The sequence below is a fragment of the Artemia franciscana genome, unplaced genomic scaffold, assembly GCF_032884065.1.
Source record: "Artemia franciscana unplaced genomic scaffold, ASM3288406v1 PGA_scaffold_62, whole genome shotgun sequence".
In the NCBI taxonomy this organism is placed as follows: Eukaryota; Metazoa; Arthropoda; class Branchiopoda; order Anostraca; family Artemiidae; genus Artemia; species Artemia franciscana.
Window position 1 is genome coordinate 864,487 of NW_027062701.1, and position 24,979 is coordinate 889,465.

General features: G+C 33.8%; 1 protein-coding gene across 1 annotated transcript in view; it reads left to right on the forward strand.

Annotated features, from left to right (window-relative positions):
- Nucleotides 1-1,933: 1,933 nt before the first annotated feature.
- Nucleotides 1,934-24,979, forward strand: part of LOC136042078 (protein smoothened-like) — a 32,629-nt gene continuing 9,583 nt past the window's right edge. The window contains exons 1-5 of the mRNA XM_065726969.1: nt 1,934-2,026; nt 6,782-6,889; nt 16,659-16,866; nt 20,244-20,366; nt 23,723-23,830. Coding sequence (XP_065583041.1) covers nt 1,995-2,026; nt 6,782-6,889; nt 16,659-16,866; nt 20,244-20,366; nt 23,723-23,830 — 579 coding nt within the window. The 5' untranslated portion in view covers nt 1,934-1,994. The remainder of the gene's footprint in view (nt 2,027-6,781; nt 6,890-16,658; nt 16,867-20,243; nt 20,367-23,722; nt 23,831-24,979) is intronic.

Sequence of the window (24,979 nt, forward strand, 5' to 3'; positions counted from 1 at the left end):
AAAAGCTAATTCGCTTGATGTATCTATTATTATCGAAATTCTCGTTTTAGAATTCTTGTTACTATTGTGGCGAGTCAATTCTTACCTAAAGTTTGTTACCATATACTGTTTGAAAAAATATCGCATAAAATGCATATTGCTTTCAGTAAACCAAAAATGACATTTTAGCCTGAGATAGTTTTCAAGGGCAGTAATCTTACTTTTCTTTGTGGTAGATTTTTTTAGTTTGAAGTGATTATTCATTTAAATTTTTGTTTGTTTTAAAGTGTATTTGTTCGTTCTTAGTATTTTCTGTTCGCTTAAAGGTCGATCACTGACAACATTTTATTTCTACTCGTTTTAGGAAATATTATCGCTCCTTACTTTTATTGAAATCGTTTTTCTTTTGAAATAATTTTACATAACTAATTACTAAACACATCATACAAATAACATCTTGTCATTTGTAAATAGATTAAAGGAAACATAGGTGGTATTGTTCTTTCACATCCACACTAACAGACTATTGCTTTTTGACCACGTGATTTGAAATCCAATTGCAACAGTGCAACCGTTCAAATGCTGCTTTTCTTTCAAAAAGTGTTGTTGCAAAATTTCTAAATTAAATTAATTTGTATTTTCAATTTTTTTTTTACTGGAGTTTGTTCATTGTAGATTTGGCTTTAATCTGCTCCCCAATAAAAATGTATGTTTAACTTTAAGGTCCATTCATATTTATGGGGAAACCGATTGGTTCGAGAGTAGAAGTGTTCAAATGATTTGTGCATAATTTTTCCTTAGAAAAACATACAACATGAGCTTGTATGCGCCAAGTCTCCAAGCTAAATTCATTTCTCGCCAAGTGTCTTCCTTTTTCGTGTTAGCACAAAGAATTTTTTGTGTTCGATAAAATATATGGTTTCGGAAAAGTATCACCAGATCTAAAACTTTCACTTGTTGAATGGTTGACATGTTCCGTTTTGAAAAATGCATACTCATTTTTCTTTGAGGAAACACGAAAACCAATCAGTACCATAAGAAAAATAGAAAAGATTCCCAGCCCCAAGACCGATTGTTACTAATAAAAAATCGACTGATTTTCCCATAGTACTGATTAATTTTGGAGCGTTTCCCCATGCGCCTGAACGGACTGTTAAGACTGGTTCTCAATTATATTAATCATCTTCAGCAAGAAATTCGAATTTTAAATATGCTTCTTTGTTTGCATTTCAAGAAGAAGTTGCCCCAAATGTAAACCATTTTAAAGATCGGTAAGACAACATAAAAACGATGTTAAAAATCAGTTTAGTAAAACAGACGGCAAAATTCTAGTTAATTGACTTCTTGCTATCTTGGAAAGGATTTAGGTTAGGAAAATGAAACTTTCAGGGATAGATCTAGGCTACAGGCTAAATTATGTCCCGGGAAGGTATTTTAAAGTACCCTCCTCCACTCCTTCTCCCTCTAGAGGTTCCTTTAATTTGCCGACATGACAGGTCTATAGGCTACATATTGAAATTTTGACAAAACATCATTTTACCTCAATTTTCAGTTACTAGTTGCTTTTGAAAATGCAATTCCTGTTATTTGACTAGAATTTTGAGCCATATCAATGTTTTTGTTTCAAAATTTAGGAAATGTATTTGCACATCTTTAAAATCTTATAAAATAGAATTGAGCAAAGTTATGAAGCTAAAAACAATTTTGTTGTACTTCAATTAAGCAGAAGAATTATTTTGCAAGGTTTCACTTTTACAACACATATATTTTTAAAGGTCAGGGCCCTCTAGAGGGAGAAGGAGTGGAGGTAGTTGCTTCAATATACCTTCCTGGGACATACTTTAGTCTATAGATTCATCCCTGAAAGTTTCATTTTCCTAACCTAAACCCTTTCTGAGATAGCAAGAAGCCAATTAACTAGAATTTTACCAAACAGACTATAATATTCTAGATGAGTTACCTTTTGCTACCTTGTAAATGGGCTAGGTTAGGAAAATGAGGGTTTCAGTAGCCTAATGAATTTAGGGCCAAAAATGTGCTCTGGAAGGTATTGCCAAGCTACTATGTTATCATTCTTTTGGTTTCTAAGTCTAAGAAACTTATCTACTTGACAGGCCTAGTCTCTGCCTATGGGAATTTTACATAACAACAATAGCCTATAGGCTACTTTAATTTTTCAGTTTCTTTTTCTTTGGTTTTAGTTTTGAAAATGCAATTGCTATATTCAAGTAGAATTTTAGGCCATAGCCTATCAATGCTTTTTTCTAAATTTGGGAAATATATTTGCAAATCTTTAAAATTTCATAAGTAGGGACTAAGCAAAGTTATGAAACTAAAAATGCTTTTCTTGTAATCTAGGCCTACTTTGTTTAAGCAGAATATCTATTTTGAAAGGTTTCTTTTTTATTGCACAATAATTTTGAAAAGGTTAGTGCCATATAGAGGAGATAGGAAGGGTAAAACACCTCTCTTTGGGAAAGACCACTTTTCTTTGGCATCCTAGAAAAATATAGATAGGGTTCTTAGACCACTTATGTTTTACTGCAGCATTATGCAGTGTGAGGGTAGTAACAAGAACCCCATCTTCATGGTGAAAATTTCACCAATATTTTGTCAGCATAAATTAAAAGTATGGTCTCTGTTTTCACAGGCAATTAAAAACAAAAATTATATTTAGTATTTGTGATATATAGAATTAACAACACTAGTTACATTTTTAAAAGCAGAAACGTCAGCTTTCTGTTAATATGTGAATAAAACTAAAACACTGAAAGGATATAGGCCTATGCATCAAAATAGTATAATTAGTATTTCCAAAAAGAGGTCCTTGTAGGCAAGTCAATAAACTAATAATTTCAAGTGTTTGATCTTAAATATTTTTAGTAATAACCATATTAATGCTTATCTTTAACTTTTAGCCAGTCATATAAAATACACAATTCTTCTCAATTCCTGTCTTGTAACAAGGTGTGAGGGTTTTAGTTGAACATAATTTTGCTCAATTTGATACTGATTTTTTACTCTACTTTGAAGTGCCTTCCCAGGACATAAGATACTTTTGTCTGTAGATCCATCCCTGAAAGTTTCAGTTTCCCAACCTAACATCTTTCCAAGATAGCAAATAGTAGCTTATCCAGAATTTCCCAAGCAGAAAAAAAAAATTAGAAGCCTATAAGATAACACCTCACTGCAGCACCAAGTTGCCATGGCATCAGATCAAAACAAAAAGTACACCATTAGAATTATTATGGCCAACAACCCTTTAATAAAAGGAAAATTATTTTCTATATACAGGGAGTTTGATGTGCAGTGTTTGGACTCGCCTGTAAATTCCAATAAATTCCTATATTTTAATGCACTCCTATAAAATGCCTATATTTTGGCTAAAATCCTGTATTTTCAGCTGAAGAGCACTAAGAACATTGCTCATGATTTGCAATTTTCTGTCTTTTGGTGTAGATTGATAATTAATTACAACTGTTGATTTTTTTGAACTTAACTAATGCTTTGTGTTGGGCTTAGTAAGCTGCTTCTGCCTGGGCTATGCTGTTGTGTTGACTTAGTAGCCTATGTTTTTTTTTTGTCATGTTGGGCCTGTCCAAAATGAGCAAAGATCAGTATATAGGCTAGCAGTCTCTGCTTAATGAGACTGGAGCTCTTGCAACTTATGTGTTTCCTTGCTGAACACTGGCTGGCTGATGTGAATACGGCCCCCTGCTTCTGCCTGGGCTATGCTGTTGTGTTGACTTAGTAGCCTATGTTTTTTTTTTTGTCATGTTGGGCCTGTCTGAAATGAGCAAAGATCAGTATATAGGCTAGCAGTCTCTGCTTAATGAGACTGGAGCTCTTGTGACTTATGTGTTTCCTTGCTGAACACTGGCCGGCTGATGTGAATACGGCCCAGTTATTCAAATGGGCTATTCTAAGATAGTTGCTAGTCGAGGGAAGTATATTAGATGTGCACTGGGTAGGCTATATGCTACATTATGTGATCAATATGTCCTTTATCTATCTGGTCTTTATCCACTTCTAAAGAAAATTATGTTAATCAGATTCGGACTTTTTATTTCAGATATTGTAAATTTTTACTTTATCTCCCCCCTTGGTATAGCAATGGTAAGATAATTTGTAAGTTTGATGTCCCTGATATAAGTGCAAAGTTGGCCCTCCTGCATGGAAGATTGTTGGAATCAGCTTTTTATCGTTTATCACCTCATCACCCTTTGGTCCGTCTGTTTGGTTAGTCACATTGTAGCATAGTGTTTTTATGGCACTTTTTATTAACCAAGTGACATATAGCAATTGCAAATTCTGTCAGGCTGTCTGTCTGTTGGTCCTGGTTTTGCTACTTAAGGCACTTCCAGGTAAGCTAGGATGATGAAATTTGGCAGGCGTATCAGGAACTGGACCAGATTAAATTAGAAATAGTCGTTTTCCCGATTTGACCATCTGGGGGGGAGTTTGGGGCCTGTTAATTCAGAAAAAATAGAAAAATGAAGTATTTTTAACTTACAAATGGTTGATCAAATCTTAATGAAATTTGATGTTTGGAAGGATATCGTGTCTCAGAGCTGTTATTTTAAATCTCGACTGGATCTGGTGACATTGGGGGTGTTTGGAGGGGGGAAACCTAAAATCTTGGAAAACACTTAGAGTGGAGGGATTGGGCTGAAACTTTGTGGGAAAAATAAGCACAAGTCCTAGATACACGATTGACATAACCAGAACGGATCTGCTTTCTTTGGGGTAGTTGGGAGGGGGGGTTGATTCTGAAAAATTAGAAAAAATGAGGTATTTTTAACTTACAAATGGGTGATTGGGTCTCAATGAAATTTGATATTTAGAAGGATATTGTGTCTCAAAGCTCTTATTTTAAATCCCTACCGGATCTGGTGACGTTGGGGGGAGTTTGGGGTGACCTAAAATCATGGAAAATGCTTGATTGTCATAATCATAACGGATCCGCTCTCTTTGGGGTAGTTTGGGGGGTGATTCTGAAAAATTAGAAAAAATGAGGTATTTTTAACTTACAAATGGGTGATCGGATCTCAATGATATTTGATATTTAGAAGGATATTGGGTCTCGAAGCTCTTATTCTAAATCCTAACCGGATCTGGTGACATTGTGGGGAATTTGGGGGGACCTAAAATCATGGAAAATGCTTAGATTGGAGGAATCGGGATGAAACTTGGTAATTTATGTGACCAGGCATCCCACACCATCTACCACAAATCTGATCCCAAGGACTTCCGAATCCTATATTTGGCCTATATTTGGGCCCAGGAAATCCTATAAAAATAGGACAGAGCCTATAATTTGAAACGAACCGACCTGTCCAAACCCTGGATGTGTCTTCTTTGTTTGTTTTCTCCACTGCTAGCAGTGTACTCAAAAAGAAAGCTATTTAATGGCTGATTTGAAAGGAAATTACTATATTTTTCTGTGCTGTTGTAAGTACCAAAACATATTGTTAAGATTAAAATGTATTCTTTGACAAAATACTATGTGTTCATATACAAGATGGTGAATGATGTAACCATATGTTACAATTATAAATGATTATAACAAAAACTATAATAATAAGTTTTATAGGATTTATATTTTGTCGTAAGCTATTGCAGGAGAACAAGCTTCTCTTGATCTGTGGCATTTGGCATGCACCAGGCTTGTATAATTATGACAGTTGCGGTTGCTGCTGTTGCTAAATGTCTTCTAGCCACATATTTTGTTGTGCTTTGTTTTTGTTCATCATTGCCTTAGAAATGTTTCCTATTCCTTTATTTTAGCTGTTTTGGAATGGTCTTTTTGTATTGGATAGACCAGGTTTAGACAAAAATGTCTTCTTATTTTTCAAACAGTGTATCATTTTCAAGAATTTGCATTTCTCAGGTTTTCCTCTTGGCAATATTTTGTCAAAGTTTTATAGGTAGATACACAACTGATTGGCCAAATTTCAAACAGTAAGCTTTACAAAAAATATGGTTCAATCCCACTTTCTAGGGCTATAATGTGGGGAGGGTTGAGATGGCTAGGACATTTTCTCCAGCTACAGAATGACAGATTTCCTTTATTGACCAACTGCCTAGGGCTAAACAAAAAGCAATTTGTCACCAAATTGGATGGGGGATGTTGTAAAAAAGATTTTAGAGGAACTAGTGCTTCCTGGGAGTGTAAAGAGGAAGGCTTTGAATAGATTGAGATGGAGGAGGAGCATGCAAAGCTGTGTTGGCCTCTGGTGGCTTTGGGCTGCAGTGAGTTTTTAGTAGCAGCAGTATATATTTATGTATATATATATATATATATATATATATATATATATATATATATATATATATATATATATATATATATATATATATATATATATATATATATATATATATATATATATATATGTGTCCCTAAAACTATAGGGAGGTGATCAGTGAGAGGTTGGGGCTCATCATTTTACTTTTTCATTGTGTTTGTATTTTTTTTCCCTTGTTCCTGCCCATGGAGCCACTTAAGGGAGAAGATATATGATAATATGTGTGATTTGGTTTTAGATTTATTCTTATTCTGTTGAATAAATCTGTGCATCCATTACCCAGTCCTCATAAAAATCTTGCTGATACACCTACCTGTCCTCTTCATTCTTGCCATTCTGACTGTTTCTGCCTTTGGTAGATTATATTGTATCATTTGAATCAATTTGCTTCTATCTAAGTTTTTTTTCTTAAGGTGTTGGAAGATGTACCACATAATATTTTTATATTGTATCATTTGAATCAATTTGCTTCTATCTAAGTTTTTTTTCTTAAGGTGTTGGAAGATGTACCACATAATATTTTTGCTGTTTCTCTTCATCAAGGATCAAAATTGTCAAGCTCCTGATGTACCTGTTAGTGAGTCCTATTTTTCCCCAAAAAGGTAAATCTTTTTTATGATAAAAGGTAACCATTTTTTTAAAAATTAGAGCAGTTATAATATTGATACTTTGTTGTATAGTGCCACTTATTCCTGTACCATAATGCTGACCAATTTTCATGCTACAGGAATCCAGCTAGCATTTCTAACATTCCTATGTTTGCTCTTACTTCCTTTCATGTAAAGGGGTTGAATTAACAGTTCTCTGCAATGTATAGTTCTTTGTCTTTATAAAGAAAAACATATTCATAGTTTCCAGACTCTAATCTCTACATTGTTAACCAGTATATGTCAAAAACTCCGCTATATGCTGTATTATCAGCACCTGAAGCCTTATTAGATCTCAAACATTTAAAACTGTCCCTAACTACTCCTTACTAAATAAATCTTCTATAGAAAATAGCCAAACAAAATTGTCTTGGAGTAATATTCTTACTCCAGATTTATCAAAGGTCTTATGTTATGTTCTTTATTATTTCACATAGTTTTATCATGGCATGGTCAACTCTAAAATGTTTTACTCATTTCTCGTTAACATTCTGCTCATTAGGATTTATTACAAAAAATAACTACCACAAGCCTGGCTGTGCTAAATTCTTTTTTTGGAGTAAAAACAAAAACAGAATAACATCCAGAAAGGTTTAGAAACAATCATACACATAAAACTGGCTAAATAATGTACCATCATTTTATCAAAACTGTCAAGAAAACCCAACAAACAAATCAATAAAATGTTAAAAATCATGTACATATACAGGCCATACCACATCAAAAAATTAAAACAAATAAAACTAGTAAATAAAAAAGGTCATTAAAAGCATAAAAAGGAGGAGAAAAGTAAATTAGTTGGACCTTTTTTAAATTTTATCCATAAAGTAAGGAACATATATTTAATTATTGGTAATGGAGCAATACATCACTAACTGAGGGCCCTCTCATATCTTTAACCAGGTCCAGGACTAGTTCAGATCAATCAATGATCTGCTTCCCATCAATCTCCTAGCATGCCACTATAACATCTTCTATTTCCTGATTTCTCTTTTCCCATATGATCTATCACATGAAGACTTTATTTGTAAAGTCCTCTCTTTTACAAATCCTTAAACTTTTTCATTAATATTTTTAGCTGCTTTTCTAACTTTCCTCTGTAGAATGATATAACTGAATGATTTTTATTTAACAAGCAAACTCTCGCAGCATCAAACTGCGAGCTTGTTGCTTTCTGTCAGCTGGCCTACATTGTATATAAAAAAAATATAAACCATTATAAAAACATACAGCAATGAACCCAACTGGTCTGTCAAATGAAAATGAAACAAACAAACTAACACATTCTACTCCAAAACATAGTCCCTTAGCTATTCTTTCAAGTTAAACTGAGATAGATGTCCGCAATCACTTGGATTGACCAAAAATAATATCAGTTGATATTTGCTTTTGCATGGGTTAACACCAAATTAACAAATGAGTAATTATGATGCATAATGTAAGTATTTATGTTGCTTCTACTGTGTTATAATAAGATAGTGCTTGACTTGTTGGACAATTTTATGGATGACAATTATTATCATGAGAAGTGTAGAAGGCAATATTGTGCTCATTCAGACAGCGCCAGAACCCTCAAGAAAGGCACGAACTCCAGAGTTTAGGACCAGGACCCTGCCTGACATGTTTTTTTTTAGATATAGGATCACAAATAGCTGGTATGTACTTTTTAGCATACCCTGCCATTAATTTTTACGATTTTGCTGTTAATTTCATTAGCCAGTTATAACAAATGGCTGATAACTTCAAAATGAAGGGACTTAGTAGGTTTTCTCAAAAAAGCAGTCAATAACCAGTGATATGAATATTTTGAATGTTGTAGCTTCAGGTTATAGGGATAAATATGAGAAAACACCATTGAAAGCTTTGAAAACAAAGAACAAAAGTTTTACTTTTGAAGAATTACACATTATAAGGAAAGAATTTGACATTTTATTGTATGAAGGTGCTATTGTTGAAGTACCAAGTTCAGAACAAAAGGTATACGTGATATTTCTCCTGTTTTTACAGTCCAATGAAAAATGGTTCTTGATTTATTCTGAATCTTAAAGAGTTAAATAAAAGCGTTAAATGCTGCCATTTTAAAATGGAAACTTTTTGACAGCAGTTCTCTTAATGACAAAAAAATATTGCCTGACCTCTGTTGGCCTTGTCGAATTTTATTGTTCATGTCTTGTATGATCTTGATAATTAAAAGTGGCTTTGTTTGAAGAAGATTGTTGCTAAGTTTTAATGCCAAATTGTTTGTCAGGAGCCCCAAAGGTTCTTCCAAAACACATGAAACCAGTTTTCTCCCTACTTTGATAAAGGGTATTTGTCTGTTGTTCACTTGGATGGTTAAGCCTTTCTGAGAAGGTTATTTTCAGGATGTCAAAACAACATTCATGAAACAGTGAAACCACTGTCAGAAATGAGGGTTTATCATTCAACTGGAAAAGGCAGTTCTTATTTCAAGTCAAAGAATAGAATTTCTGGTTTTTATGATAGATTAGCCATCAATGTGTATTTTCTTGCTGGAACGAAAAATTATAAAAGTGTGGGGTGTCGTTTCAAAGCTTCTTAGTCAAGAATTGACTACAATTCAAGAATTGGCCTAAGCTCAAGGTGTTCTGGTTTCATCCTTTCCAATAGTGGATAGTGATTGAAGAACACGTCATTGCTCTTGGAGCCCCAAGTTTCAAACCGTGCTTGATATGGCTCTCAGAACCCTGAAATTAGTTCTAGGAATGCAAGATCTAGCTCTCAGAACCCACACATAAGCTCTAGAACCACCAGAACTGGATCTGTGTGCCCCAAGAGAAATCCATGACCAAAGAGATGACAGAAAACGGAAGGCTTCTCCAGAAAAGCGTAAAGGCAAAAAATTCAGATAAAGCACGTCAAATGACGATCTGGCTGATTCTCTAGCAGCAAAGGTTTCCATGTTCATTCCTAGTCCTTCCTCTAACCTCAATTCACAAGATATTATCAGGCAAAGATCCAATGTTAATCACAGTAAATTAATTTTACTCCATTTCATACAAGAGTAAATACAGTGCTATATTACCGGCTGAAATCAGGTGCTCTACTTCTAAATAGCTTGTTATTTAATTGGAAGCTATATCATTCCCCTTTATGCCGAGTCTGCTTTTCAGCAGATGAAACAATCCAGCATATATTATTTGATTGCCAGGCTCAGAGTGAGGAAACTATTGCTCTTAAGCGTTTCTGCTCCTTGGCTAAGATTCCAAATACTTGTACAGCTACCCTGGATTCTAACCTGTCCTGGGATATTGATTGTAAGATATTTAAGGCATCAGTTGATATCTTAAAGAAGAGAAATATTGTTTAATAATGATTAAAGCTTGAAGAAGTCAATTTTTAAAAGGACGTGATTTATCTATAGTTTTTGATTGTACAGAAGAGAGCAGGAATGAGTAGGAAGAGCCGTATTGGTACCAGCTGGCCTAGTGGCATTAAACTGCTGGGGACAGGTAACTCAGGTACTCGCACTTCCCACAATCAATAACAGTGTATTGTTGTTCCTAATTGTATATATTCATTCTTTGCAGACTGGAGGAGAATAGCGCTTCCAGTGGCTAGTTTTTCTGAAGAAGAAGTCAAAGAGGTGAAAGGACTTGTTGTTAGTTCATATACCTCCCTACAATTTTCGGAACTGGAATTGGATTTATTTAAAAAGTTTTCTGAAGAATGTTTTGGTACCAAAGAAGGTCCCAAGAAAAAAAGAAGCCAAATTTACAAACAGCTATCTCCGGGACTCTGGAAATAGGGAAGCTGAAGGATTTATTTAAGTGCCACACTAGTCCTGAAAATACCAATAAAATTGTTGTTCCCAAGGTTAACAGTAAAAATTTGGGCTACTTTCTCATCATGGACACCAATTGGACCACATAAGTCTAATATCCCTTGCTATTAATGCTTTTAGTATTAAGTTCCATACTTCTACAAAATGATATTTTTATTTTGTCTTTGTCACAGAAATCGACCTTGCACTATCCATTGTCGAAGATGTTACGCCTTGTGGCTTACGTCATCTCTGGCAAGGTCATTACCGCCAAGGATATTCTCCTTCCATAGTCGATATTATCATGGATAGATGGCAGGATTCGACTAGGCACCAGTAAAGGGTTTGCATTTAAAAAAAAGGTCGACTTTTGTGGAAGAAACGGGATCCAGCCCTTAGAGGCAGCTCTGCTAGAGATCTTGACCTTCTTTACGGCGCTTATTCGCTCTGGTGTTGGATATAGCGCATTAATACTACAAGCAGTGCTTTATTGGTAATTTTACCAAGCTTGTGAGAGGTGTCTTTAATAGACGGCTTTGTCTTTTCAAGCTTTCTAGTATTTGGGCTGTAAAACGCGTATTTGATCTCTTTAGATTACCAGCTTTGTCTATTGAAAATCTTCAAATAAAAATACTAACCAAAAAACTAGCAATTTTATTGTCAGCTAGTGAAAAAGTTCAGATTTAGGCCAGTTTTTTACATAGTAATACGATACATAATCGTATTACGATAAAGGCCTTCCTTGTGTCTGGTAACGCATCTAGCTACTTATATTAGAATGACGTCATTTCAAAATAGAGACGACGCAATTTTTCATACATACTGTAAGCCTCATATTGCTGAGTCCGAGTCATCTATTTCTAGATGGATATAAGAAGCGTTATTTCTTATAGTAATAAATCTCAGTATTTGTGGTGCTCATAGCACCAGGTGTATCTCAATTCCTACCCTAAAGCAAGGCTCTACGACAAACCAATAGAAAGTGGATGACAGTTATCTGTCTTCGGAACTTATTCACTGTATTTTTTCTGTGTTTGAAACATCTTACTGTAACGTTGATGGTGAACGTTAAAATCTCAGTTTAACTCAAAAGCGTAGCTAAGGTGCTCCACTTTGGAGTATAATTGATAAATTAAACGACAACTTACCAAGTTTGAAGTTTCTTTGTAGCTCTACTCCAAAAAAGGAGCACCAGCTTAGCTGAGAGTTCAACTGCCCTCCCGATTTTCCTTCCCGTTGAACTCTCAGTGCTTCACCATGAGCTTAACCATCGCATACTACAAGGACTTTAAAATACTGGTATTATTTTTGGTCTATCCAAGTGATCGCGGACGTCTATCTCAGTTGAACTCTCAGCAACGCTGGTGCTCCTTTTTGGAGTAGAATTACAATCAAACTTAAAACTTGGTAAGTTTCCGTTTAATTTACCAATTAATAATACACAATATACATTAACATGAAACATTACAATTTTTATTTATTTATGCTTTCAGCAAATGCTGGCACAAAGCCTTTTTTGTAATGCTCAGTTCTTGCATAAATATGATTTTGAACCAGGATTTTTGTGCTTTTGATTAAGGTAAATGGGGCTTTAGAGGGTAATAAGGGGCTGGGAGTTTACATTTAAAGAGTGGGTTATGACACATATTATTCCCAAAATTAAGTAACACATTGGGCTGCCAAGGCGGGAAGGCAGAATTCCTTGAAGAGGAGAATGTAAGGTACTTTGCCCAGACCATAAATTATTCTCAGGGCTCTCTTCTGGATAATTTCTAGCCTATTGGACTGATCCACCGTAAGGCCAAAAGACCACACCAGGCACCAGGCAGGCAAGCACTAGGCAGTCGATGGATAAGAGATATGTAAAGGTGGAGAATATATGCTTTTGGGCATGAAAATTTAGCAAGTAGCTTAAGGAGAGGCAGAGATGCTCTAACCTGTTTAACATTAGAGCAAATGTGGGCCTCTCATTTCAAATTGCTAGTCAGTGTGACGCCTAAGAGTTTAGTTTTTGTTGTGATTATTTCATTAGGCATTGGAGTTGTAAACGATGGCTTTGATTTAAGAAAACTAAGGTTTATAAACATATTAGATTTATTAGAATTCATTTTCGTTTTTGACTGGGCTACTTCACTTGCAACATCCTCAAGAATTTCCGTTGCACTACTCTTAATATATCTTCTGCACTTTCTGAACAATGACATGTCATCCACAAACTTCTATCAATTGGCTGATTCATTAGCAAGATTGTTAATCATTACCATAAATAGTAAAGTAACTAAAAGCATACCCTGTGGAACTCTGCAAGAAATATGGAGTGAATCAGAATAAACATTTTTATACTTAACAACTTGACTCCTATTTGACAGAAAAGATGCATTAATATTGACTAGAAAATGAGGTAAACTTTTCATGTTTCCAAATTGTTGCTCATCTATAAGTTCAAGGATTGTCTTTTTAAGCTAATCTGCCGTGAAGCTTTCATACAGTTTAGAGAATATTGAGCTCTGAGTTCTTTAGTTAACAATAAATTTCATAAACAAAAAACTACTTCAGGCAGTCTCCCCCATAAGGCTCCATGGCCGGGAAAGGACAGGGGAGGAAAAAATACCAACCCCCCCAAAAAATGATAACAATCCCCCCCAAAAATGATGATAAGGTAATCAGTTTGACTCCATAAAAATCCAAACTAACACCTTTCTTCTGTATGGGTGTAATGTATCCTTTTTTTCATTTAGGGAATGAACCACTTCTAGTTATTCTGTTAAAAATATTTGATAAAGGTTCTGATCAGGAAATGCTTTTACTAAATCAATTTGAATATTGAGGGGGCATATTGAAGTTCTCTTTGATTTACATATTTTTGCCTCGACATCAACAGGTTGTATTACAGGGATGTCCTGGTATGGTGGTGGGGAGGGGCAGGGAATATTGCATGAGAGAGGAGGGAGAGTTTGTACAATAGCGACAAAGTGTTCATATAGTGAAGTAGATGTAGTTTCAGGGGGGAACATCAAGATTGAAGTCAACATTTTTGACTGTTTTACCACATATTTGCCATCCAACTTGTCAGGTTCATCTGTATGAGACACGGTATTTGCAACATCCTGATCTGTGACGTCGGGTAGATCATTTTTGTCTGCATCAATCTCTTGCTCTCTCCTTTAGCCTTCTTTCAGTTCATGATCATTGTCATCAGATTTGTATTCAATAGTTTGCTCTACGTCAACTTCTCCCCAGAACTGAAGAGCATTGGCTACATAAAGGTGAAGGAGGTGACAAATGCCTGAAGACCTTTTAATCCCCCCCAAGGTAGCAAGCATTAATGATAGCGTAAACGCAAGCATTCGGTTAAACAAAAAAAAAAAAAAAAAAAAACAGGAAAAAGGTGAAAAAAAAACATAAACAGAAAAAAAAGGTTCACAAAAAACAGAGCAGAAACAGATCCGATGTCCTGTTTCTGTTTTCTTTTATTTATTTTTTTTTGAAAAACAGAAACAGTTTGGACATAAACAGAAACAGAAATAAAAACAGAAAAAATGCAGATGCCACGGAATTATTATTATATTATCACAATGATTTATTATTACTGTTCACATAACCGAAATTAAATCAGAGGTAAGGCTTTCTGACACCTTTTAATGCGTTCCTCTCCTTTTAACAACTTCACTAACAAGGTGGAAAATTATTGACCTCCATGGATTGAATAAAATGTTGAACCATCTAACTTTCTTTTCAATTTACAGAATTTTTTAACTTTTGAGATTTCCTTCAGTATTCTATGGATATTCAGGAAGAGTCAGTAAAAGCTTCAAAATCATGCCTTACGTTCGGACAGGTACTCATGTAATGCTAGTATGGACAGAAAGATATTCTTAAAAACCTTAGCTTTCAATAAAATTTCTGAATAATTTTGAATGATTTTTATTGATTTTAAGGAAATTTTGGTGAGCTGAGATTGATTTTTAGGGAATTTTAGGAAATGAAGATTCAGTATCCATTTGTCAGCTATATAACGTTGATTTTCGTATTCAGCATGATCGATTATGTCACATAGCATTCTCAAACCTTCTGCTGCTCGCTGGCCATTCAAAACCTTAAATATTAACATTCTCTCGTGTGACTCCCTGACTAGAATGCCTTTTCTATTTCTAGAATATGACTTGGGTTTGTTTAGACATACACTCCAGCACAAGGCTAATTTACCTAGTCTTTTAATAAATAAAACAGTATAAACAGTACACATATATATATATACATATATATATATATATATATATATATATATATATATATATATATATATATATATATATATATATATATATATATATATATATATATATATAAATAAGTTGTCTGTGTGTGGATCTGTGTGTGGATCAGGTGACGTCATGTTTGTCCGCATATGACGTCTGAATTATTTCACACTAATACAAAAGAAGAAAAAAACTAAAAAAGGTAAAAACTACAAAAAAAACTAAAAAGAAAAAAAAACTAAAAAAGCTAAAAAACTAAAAAAAACTAAAAAAAGGTAAAAATCTAATAACTAAAAAAAAACTGAAAAAAATAAAAAAAGGCAAAAACTACAAAAAAAATAAAAACTAATAAAAAAACTAAAAAAGCTAAAAAACTAAAAAAACTAAAAAAAACTAAAAAAAGGTAAAAAACTAAAAAAAACTAAAAACTAAAAAAGAAAAAAACTAAAAAAAAGGAAAAAACTGAAAAATAAAAGAGAAAAAGAAAACTAAAAAAATATGAATAAATATATATAAAAATAAGTTCTTTGTGGGTTATGTCTGTCTGTCTGTCTGTCGAGTGACGTCGTGTTTGTCCGCATATGACGTCTGAATTATTTCACACTAATACAAAAGAAGAAAAAAAAACTAAAAAAGGTAAAAACTACAAAAAAAACTAAAAAGAAAAAAAACTGAAAAAGCTAAAAAACTAAAAAAAACTAAAAAAAGGTAAAAAACTAAAAACTAAAAAAAACTGAAAAAACTAAAAAAAGGCAAAAACTAAAAAAAAACTAAAAACTAATAAAAAAACTAAAAAAGCTAAAAAACTAAAAAACTAAAAAAAGGTAAAAAACAAAAAACACTAAAAACTAAAAAAGAAAAAACTAAAAAAAAGGAAAAAACTGAAAAATAAGAGAAAAAGAAAACTAAAAAAATATTAATAAATATAAAAAATATAAATATAAATATAATAAAAGAGAAATCACAGACTGGAACACCGGGACACAAATGACGACCGGGACACAGGGAATATAAATGACGACCGGGACACAGGGACATAACTACAAAGGGGACGCCGGGGTGCACAAGGGGATATATAAATGACGATGGCGACTCAGGGAATGGTCGATTAGCAATCACCATCAACAAAGCTCAAGGGCAATCATTAGAATCATGAGGTATAGATCTGAATACGGATTGTTTTCCCATGGACCATTATATGTTGCATGTTCAAGAGTCGGTAAACCTGACAATCTATTTATATGCACAGACAATGGGACAGCAAAGAATGTTGTATATTCGCAAGTTTTACGTAGTTAAAAACATATATATATATATATATATATATATATATATATATATATATATATATATATATATATATATCTATATTCACAGGTGGGACATAGGGACACAACTACAATGGCGCGTAACTAATATGGCGCGTAACGACTTACGCGCGCGGGGGGGCTTGGGGGGGGGCGCGAAGCGCCCCCACCAACTAGGTGTTGGGGTGGCGCGAAGCGCCACCCCAACAGCTAGTATATATATATATATATATATATATATATATATATATATATATATATATATATATATATATATATATATATATATATATATATATATATATATATATATACATAGACCTAACTGAGCAAATCAGGCATTGCTTCTGTTCGTCTTTCAATTTTTTAATTTATAGCAACGCAATTCCTTTCAACATCTCCGAAACAATTCGACTTTTGGGTAAAATTAGTGAAGAGCCTGCTATCCATTCGCCTAATTGCCGCAAAAATGCAACCTGTGTTAGTATTCCATCTGCTCTTCACAGTTGCTATGGACTTCGTCTTCCATATTCCTCGACTTCCTTGGGCACCACTTCTGATGCACAATCATTTGATGAAGTACAGGCAAGTCGCTTTTAGATTACTTAGTGTCAATGGAACGAACTTTGTATAATTCATATTCGACAGTAAAACACAAATTACTTTGTACCATTATCTGTAATAAGGATTTCACACTGCTGTTCGGTAAAAATAAGCTACTTAACATAAGGATATAATTTTCTGTCATTGGTCAGCTGAAAATGATCCTCCAATCAGAAACTTGTTTATTCTCCTATGCATCTTAAGTAAATATGCATGATATCCCTGCTCAGGCACTAGCAGACCACTTTAAAATGTAAGGGAATTGATGGAAAACCTTTGTAGTACTACATACAAATAAAAGTAAAAAAATACACCTGCTCAGATCAAACAGTTCGTGGTAACGAACTGTAGTAAGGAGCGACCCGGCTCAATAGTAACCAAAAACTCTAAAAAATGGAATTTTGATACCAATAGCTGCATCAAAAGAATCGCATTTTAATGCTGATTTTAAATATATAAGTTTCATCAAGTTTAGTCTTACCCATCAAAAGTTACGAGCCTGAGAAAATTTTCGTTATTTTAGAAAATAGGTGGAAACACCCCCTAAAAGTCATAGAATCTTAACGAAAATTACACCATCAGATTAAGCGTATCAGAGAACCCTACTGTAGACGTTTCAAGCTCCTATGTACAAAAATGTGGAATTTTGTATTTTTTGCCAGAAGGCAGATCACGGATGCGTGTTTTTTTTTTTTTTTTTTTTTTTTTTTTTTTTTTTTTTTTTTTTTTTTTTTTTTTTTTTTTTTTCAGGGGTGATCGTATCGACCCAGTAGTCCTAGAATGTTGCGAGAGGGCTCATTCTAACGCAAATGAAAAGTCCTAGTGCCCTTTTTAAGTGACCAAAAAAATTGGAGGGCACCTAGGCCCCCTCCCACGCTAATTATTTTCCCGAAGTCAACGGATCAAAATTCTGAGATAGCCATTTTATTCAACGTAGTCGAAAAACCTTATAACTATGTATTTGGGGACGACTTACTCCCCCACAGTCCCCGTGGGAGGGGCTACAAGTTACAAACTTTGACCAGTGCTTACATATAGTAATGGTTATTGAGAAGTGTACAGGCGTTTTCAGGATGATTTTTTTGGCTGGGGTAGGGGTTGAGAAGAGGGGGGTATGCTGGGGGAACTTTCCATCGAGGAATTTGTCATGGGGGACGAAAATTTCCATGAAGGGAGCGCAGGATTTAATAGCATTATTTAAAAAAAATCGTTGAAAAAATAAATATGAAAAAGTTTTTTCATCTGGAAGTAAGGAGCAGCATTAAAACTTAAAACGGACAGAAATTATTACCCATATGAGGGGCTCACCTCCTCCTAATACCTCGCTCTTTATGCTAAAGTATTTTTAATAATGTCAACTATTTATTCTACGGCTTTTGTGATTCAGGGGTCATTCTTAATGAATTGGGACAAAATTTAAGATTTAGTGTAAAGAGAGAGGTACTGACGAGGGGGCGAACCCTCTCATATCTATAATAAAAACATTAGAATAAAAAGTTCTTTACGTAAGCTAAAGAAGTTACGTACATCTTTAACTAATAAAAAGATTCGTTTGGAAACTGTTGTGATTTTTTTCGAAACAATTAAGACAAATTGAAAGTTCTTGCATGGAAATTATTTGAGGAGTGATAAGGAACTTGCACATTATTAATAATATAGACACTTTGTCATAACTCAAGTCCAACAAGTCAGATATTTGCGTCAATAAAGTCCGTAGGCTTCCTGTATTTGGGCACTTCCAGCAGGTTGTGAATAAACTGTATGTCACTTGCAGAATTAAAAGTATCGTTTTAAAAGTATCGAACTAATAAATAAAATTAATTAATTAAGAACTAATTAATAAATCAATTAAAAGTATCAAACTAATAAATGTGCATGCAGGTTGTCAAAAGGACGTATCAGCAACGTCGCAAAAACTGCATAAGGTATTAAATTGAAACTTTCAGGGCATGTTGAGGGGGATGTTGAACTAACCTAACGGTGCTAAGTGCATACTACTACTACTGGGGTGAAGGGTATTAATGTGGAACTTCCAGGGAATGTTTAGGGGGATGTTGAATTAAATCGAGACATCTTGTGTGCACTTAGGTTGTCAAAAAGGTGTATTAGCAATATCTTAGGAACGGACTAGAGCATCTAATTGAAACTTTCAGTGTATGTTGAGGGGGATGTTGAACTAGCTAAAAGACACTATATGTATGTCTCTGCTACAAATACTGCTAATACTGAGACTAATGGTATTTAGATGAAACTTTCAGGAATGTTTAGGGGGAGTTTGAACTAAATCAAAACACGTTTTAAGCTGAAATGTTTTAAGTTTAGAATCTTGGTTGATCGGCTACATCAGAATCTTCGCTCCATTGCAATTTTTCCCTATGGAAGTGACACTTTGCTGTAGTGTGAAAGGACGCAAGAACTTTAAATTCTTCCTCATTTAAGCCCTTTTTCAGTACTTCTATGATCAATGATTTCGACACGATAACCCATGAAGAAAATTGCACTAACTAGCATCTAAGACCAAACAACTGGGATAAAATATGCATTTTCGCATTTTTCTGTATGGCGGTTGGAAATATCTATTCTTTGACATGTTGAATTCATTATGTAATTTTCATCAATGTCGCACTCCTTTCTGTGGGTATTTCATTCATTTTCTGAAATGATGTGTATGCTTTTTTATGCTAATAACTTTTAATGAGTACACTCAATTAATTAATGTTACATATTTAGAATCAGCATAAAAAGCGAATTCCTTTTGATGTCGGTTTTGTCTTCAACAGTTATGATCTTTATTGACAAGGGTTTTTCTTTGCTTTCAGTTTGTTCCAGGGACTGTTTGATACCAAATCGGGTATACAAATATTTTGAACAACAATCTTCCTGGAACTTATGCGAACAAGAATTTTTTTCACAGAACCCTATACTATTGTGGTTGTTGTTTTTTTTAGGCCTGACTATAGAGTTTAAATTAGGATGATTAATGTGCGTGAAATATGAAATACCGATGGATGAAAAAAATACCAATTCTCCTTTTTATTGCTTTATCTATTTCCCCTCTAATGCTGTTCGCCTTTTAGGTTTTCTCTATATTTCCCTAAAAATAGACTTGACACATAAAAGAAAAAGATAATTTTCTTAAAATAGAAAATACTCAACTGCGTATATCCATACTTTTAAGGGGTATTTGAAGGTGTTCTTTTTATTACTATATAAATAAAGAAAGTTCTATTAATTTTTCTTTTTAAGTTTATTTATAACCCTTTCTCTGTTTCTTCGTTTGCTCTCTGGCGTTAAAACTGTACAATTCTGAAGTATCAATGTCTTCATTGATGTTTTAACACAAATTTGTTGTTCCTCAGGAAAAATTAAATCAATGGGCAACTTTGAGAGCAGTTCCGAAGTGCTGGGCAGTCATTCAGCCACTTTTGTGTGCCGTATATCTGCCAAAATGTGAGGATGGTGTTATTGAACTACCTTCTCAAGTAGGTACTATTTTTGTTTGAAAATATAAGAAAATCGACATATTAGACATCAAGAGTCTGTTTATAATCTTGACTTTCGCTTTAGATTTTTAGATATACGATTCAGGCTCCACTGTTAAAACAAAATGTACTTTGGTAAATTGTTCTATTCTTGAAGGAAAAAGGCTAGTCAGTTCCGATGAATTTCGGGTGCCGTAAATCAACGTCAACCCGAAAATCTCGGTCATCCCTATTACAATTCCAATGTGCTTTCCCCGTAGGCAAAGCTCAAATAATACGAACAATCTCAGTTGCCTAATTGCCTGCAAACATGGTCAGTCATAAAATTCTTCGAAAACCTTTTACTTTGTGTCCCAAATTGCCTTCGAACGGCTCATAGAACTGATAGAATATTTGAATTATTCTTACTCTATGCCTATCTACCTTAGTTCTACCTTAGGATGGAATGTAGACTACTTATTAACAATTGAAATGACATCATTTTTATACAATTCTGAAAAAGGGTTATGCCAGCTTTGCCTCTCATTGAGACTATCTGTCCTGGCTTTCAATTGATAACGGGGTTTATTCAAGAAAATGCACAAAAAAAGACAATTAACCCTCTGATTAGGAGGGTCAATTTTATTCCAATTACCTATGACTCACGTTTTTCATCTCAATCCACCAAGTTGATTTTAATTCAAGCAAACGTAAGATCTACTTAATAAGTTGGTTGATCTACCTTAACCCTAACTGTAATGAAGAATTTATAAACTGTTTCTTTTTTAATAATAAAACACAAGAGGTGTAAAGATCGTCGTTCTTGGTCAATTCACCTTCACTATATGAAGAAGAAGAAATTATCTGTGTCATAACTTCCTTACTTTGTAATTTGCTCTGTGGCCATTATCATTCGCCATTCTAGCTGTGTCTCACTTTATTTTGGACATCTAACAATTCAGCCTAATCCTGGACGTGTCACAGAGACCCAGCGCTGTCTGTATATGTGCCGAATGAAAACCTTCACTTTTTTTCTTTTTTTTTTGAAGATGGCTGCCTTTTTGGCATTTTATTGAGATAGAAAATGTAGATATGAAAGTAATTTTCAGCTATTGTTCTGAAAAAAAAAATCAGTGTAGATCTTTTCAAAAATCCAATGTAAAAAGTGTTTCCTAATGAAAGGATGTTCAAACTTAGAATGAATGATAGTTGGTAAAAATGTGGATAACATTAAAAAAGAATCAAAAACTCGTTTTGAGTTTGAGTTGGAGGTACCGGCAGAGAAATGTCCAGATCCTTTTGGCGTTTTTTCATCTGCTTGATAATAGGGAATGTACATAAGCGTATTTTAGTATGGACACTTGATCACTTGGAAATTTTAAATTATGCAGTAGACATATCAAAAATCATTTAGTGTTCAATAAAAAACACATAAGTGTTTGTATTGTTGATTGAACTCCAATGATTGAACAGCTTCATAATACAAACATTTTTTACGTTGGTTTCCTAAGAGGAAGTCTCTTTTAAAGATGCCAAAGATTATTTTAATGAATTAGATTCTAATGATTTCTCATCGGAAATTTCAAAGTGAACAAGAATATATCAAAACAAAAGTGAAAAAAAAACACAAATTTGTTTAGAATAGTTTTTAAGTTCGGAGTCAATACAGAACATCTTGCCATCTGAAAACTTCAAACTTTGTTTATTTTTCTTGTCTTTGAACCATATAGAAATGTTAAAACAAACTAAAGGAGCGCTTTCTTTTCTTTCTTTTTTAATAAAAAAGGTTTTTTTTGAAACAACCAAACTCGATGTAAAGTAGGTTAGATACTCTTTTTTCTTTTTCTCTGTCTTTTTTAGAAGTTCTAAGTCAACATATTTTGTGTCAGCTGTCTTGTCTTTATAAATCAAATGATAATAAAAAGCTTTCGAACGATGAATTTAAAAAAAAAAAAACGATTTTTCCAAATAAAGAGCGATATTGACTCCTAAGACAAAAAGAAATAAAGTCATATAAAAAATAAACCTAAAAAAAGTGAATAGTCATGTTTAACTTTGTTTTCTTCAAAGGATAGAGTCTCATTTGTACTTTATTGAAAACAAAATAGATTTAGAACGGTTCTCTTTTTTGTTATATGTTAAAGAATCCAATACCGTCCAAAATTCTAGAAATTTATTTTATATATCTTTAGGCCATATATAAGGCAATTAGTTTTGTTTCATTACTGTTCTTTTTTTCTTTTTAAAATCTGTTCCTTTCAAATGCATATTTAACCAATTGGTCATAGAAAGTTATTATTGGCATGAACTGCTCTTTATCTGCAGTTAGTTATCATTAGCTCTTTGAGTTTCGGTAAAGGGTAGTACCCAAAAAGGTTTGATTTTAAAAAAGAATGCTTGTTTTATGCTGTTATGCATTAAGTTTAATATTCTTAGTTTGGATTGTTTAACGAGTTTTTTATATTTGTTTTGCAGTTTCATTGCCTTGAACAGAAAACGTTCTGCTCTGAAAATATTTGTACTCATGAAAAGACAGTAGGGTCTTAGAAATTATTAACATCTTTCTTAGTCATCTCTTAGCGGTTGGCCCAAACTTACTAAAGCTTACATATTTTGAATTAATGTTGTTGGAACGAAACCTGTTTCTTTCCGGCACGTTCTGCGGATGAAGACTGACAAATTGTCGAGGATTGTCCTTTTCGGCCAACTGTCTAGGGCTAAACAGAAAGCAGATCGTCTGCGGTCGGGGTGGGAGGATGTCATAAAGAAAGATTTAAAGGAAATGGGAACTTCCTGAGAGAGTGTAGAGAGGGAGGCTTTGAATAGACTGGGATGGAGGAGAAGCGCACGTAGCTGTGTTGGCCTCAGGCGGCTTGGTGCTGTGGTGAGCTGTTAGTAGTAGTAGTAAATCTTTTTCAGTATTAAAAAGAAATTCAGCATTAAAGTGTTACAGTTATATTTTAAACTTCAAGACCGTGGGCTTACTGGAAAACCTTTGACTATGAACTGGAGCCCTAAAACTTCACATTTTATTATTTTGGAACAAAAAGAGATGTGGAAACATCCAGGGTGAATAACTTTTCACTAAGAAGTCATTTTTATACACTCTAAAGCTGTATAGACATTCAAGTTCTAAATAACCATGCCAAGTAAAATTGTTTTAAAACTAATAGTTAAAAATACTCTTCTGTTCGACTTGTTTAAACCCTTATCTAAGGAAGATACTTCTGATGCTCACCTGCTTCAAATTTCCTCCTTTTATTGGACAGAATCGTAATTCGAGGATCTCATTAAGCAAATTTACCTACCGCCCGGAACTAGACTTTTAGTTTTGAGAACTTCCCAATACTCTCTCTTCATTTATTTGTTTGCCCTAGGAAATGTGCAAAGTTACCCGTGGACCTTGTCGGATTGTTAATATGGATCGTGGATGGCCAGATTATGTTCAATGTGCAAATATTGATAGATTCCCTGTTGGCTGTCGGGTATGCTTACTTTTATTTTCTGTTGCTCCTCTAAGTTTACCTTTGGTTTATCACATTAGCCAACGCTTCGTTGATTATCATGTTTGTTTTTTATATTTTTATGGGGGATTACCATCAAATGCCTGAATATACCATCAGCCATGCCAATTTACAGGGTGCCCTTCTATCATTGGGCACCCCTTCCACGATGGCACCAAAAATACAAAAAAAAAACATGTTTTCTCCAGAATCCCTCTGTCTAATTTATGTCTCCTTTCTTTCATTTCAACTACTAATATTAATTTCAATCAAATCAGAAATCTCGTCTTTACATCTTTATTTTACGTACCAATATACCAAATAGTTAGACAAGATTTCTCATCTCCGATTTTTTAGTTTTATGTTTCTGGTATTTTGAACAAGATTTTTCATTCATAATGCTTAAGATTTTGTTTCGTTCATTTGTCACTCGGCCCATTTTACCAGCTCAAAAATTTAAAAACCCTGTATTAGAATTAAATAGTTTTCCCTTCCTTTTAGAAATTCTTCCAAACCATCTTGATTCTACGCTATTCTACTTTTTCCTCTATCCAGTCAATATCCACATTCTTTCCAATCCATCCTCAGTATCCATCTTTTCTTAAAAACTGACTCCGATTCTCATTCATCTTTTTCAACTTGCCAACAATATATCATTTGAGATACTTTAAATGCTATCACTTTGAATGCTGTTCATTAATTCAGGCAAATGGCAATTATTTTAAAATGTCAGATAAGGCTTCTAAATTTCCAAAGAACAAAAAATCACTCTTTGAACTATTGATTTTAACTATATTATGCATTAAAAGAATTATAATCAAAATTAAAAAAAATTAAAACTAAAGTTAAAGAATATTTGATAAATCGTATACGTGTGACACTTCCTCGCTCTGTACGGGATTGAACCTAAAACCCTTTACCAGTAAGGTCCAGATATCTCCACTACGCTAGCATAAGGTAACAAACTATATTGTTTGGAAGGATGATGGTAATTCGGAGAATTATATATCAAATATCCCTTCCTGATATTATGCTGGTCCAAAGCAGGGTTGCCAACTTGCACACTTTTTGTGTAAAATATATCACAAAAATATATTATATGACTCTATGGGTGTCAGTTTAATTTCCTAA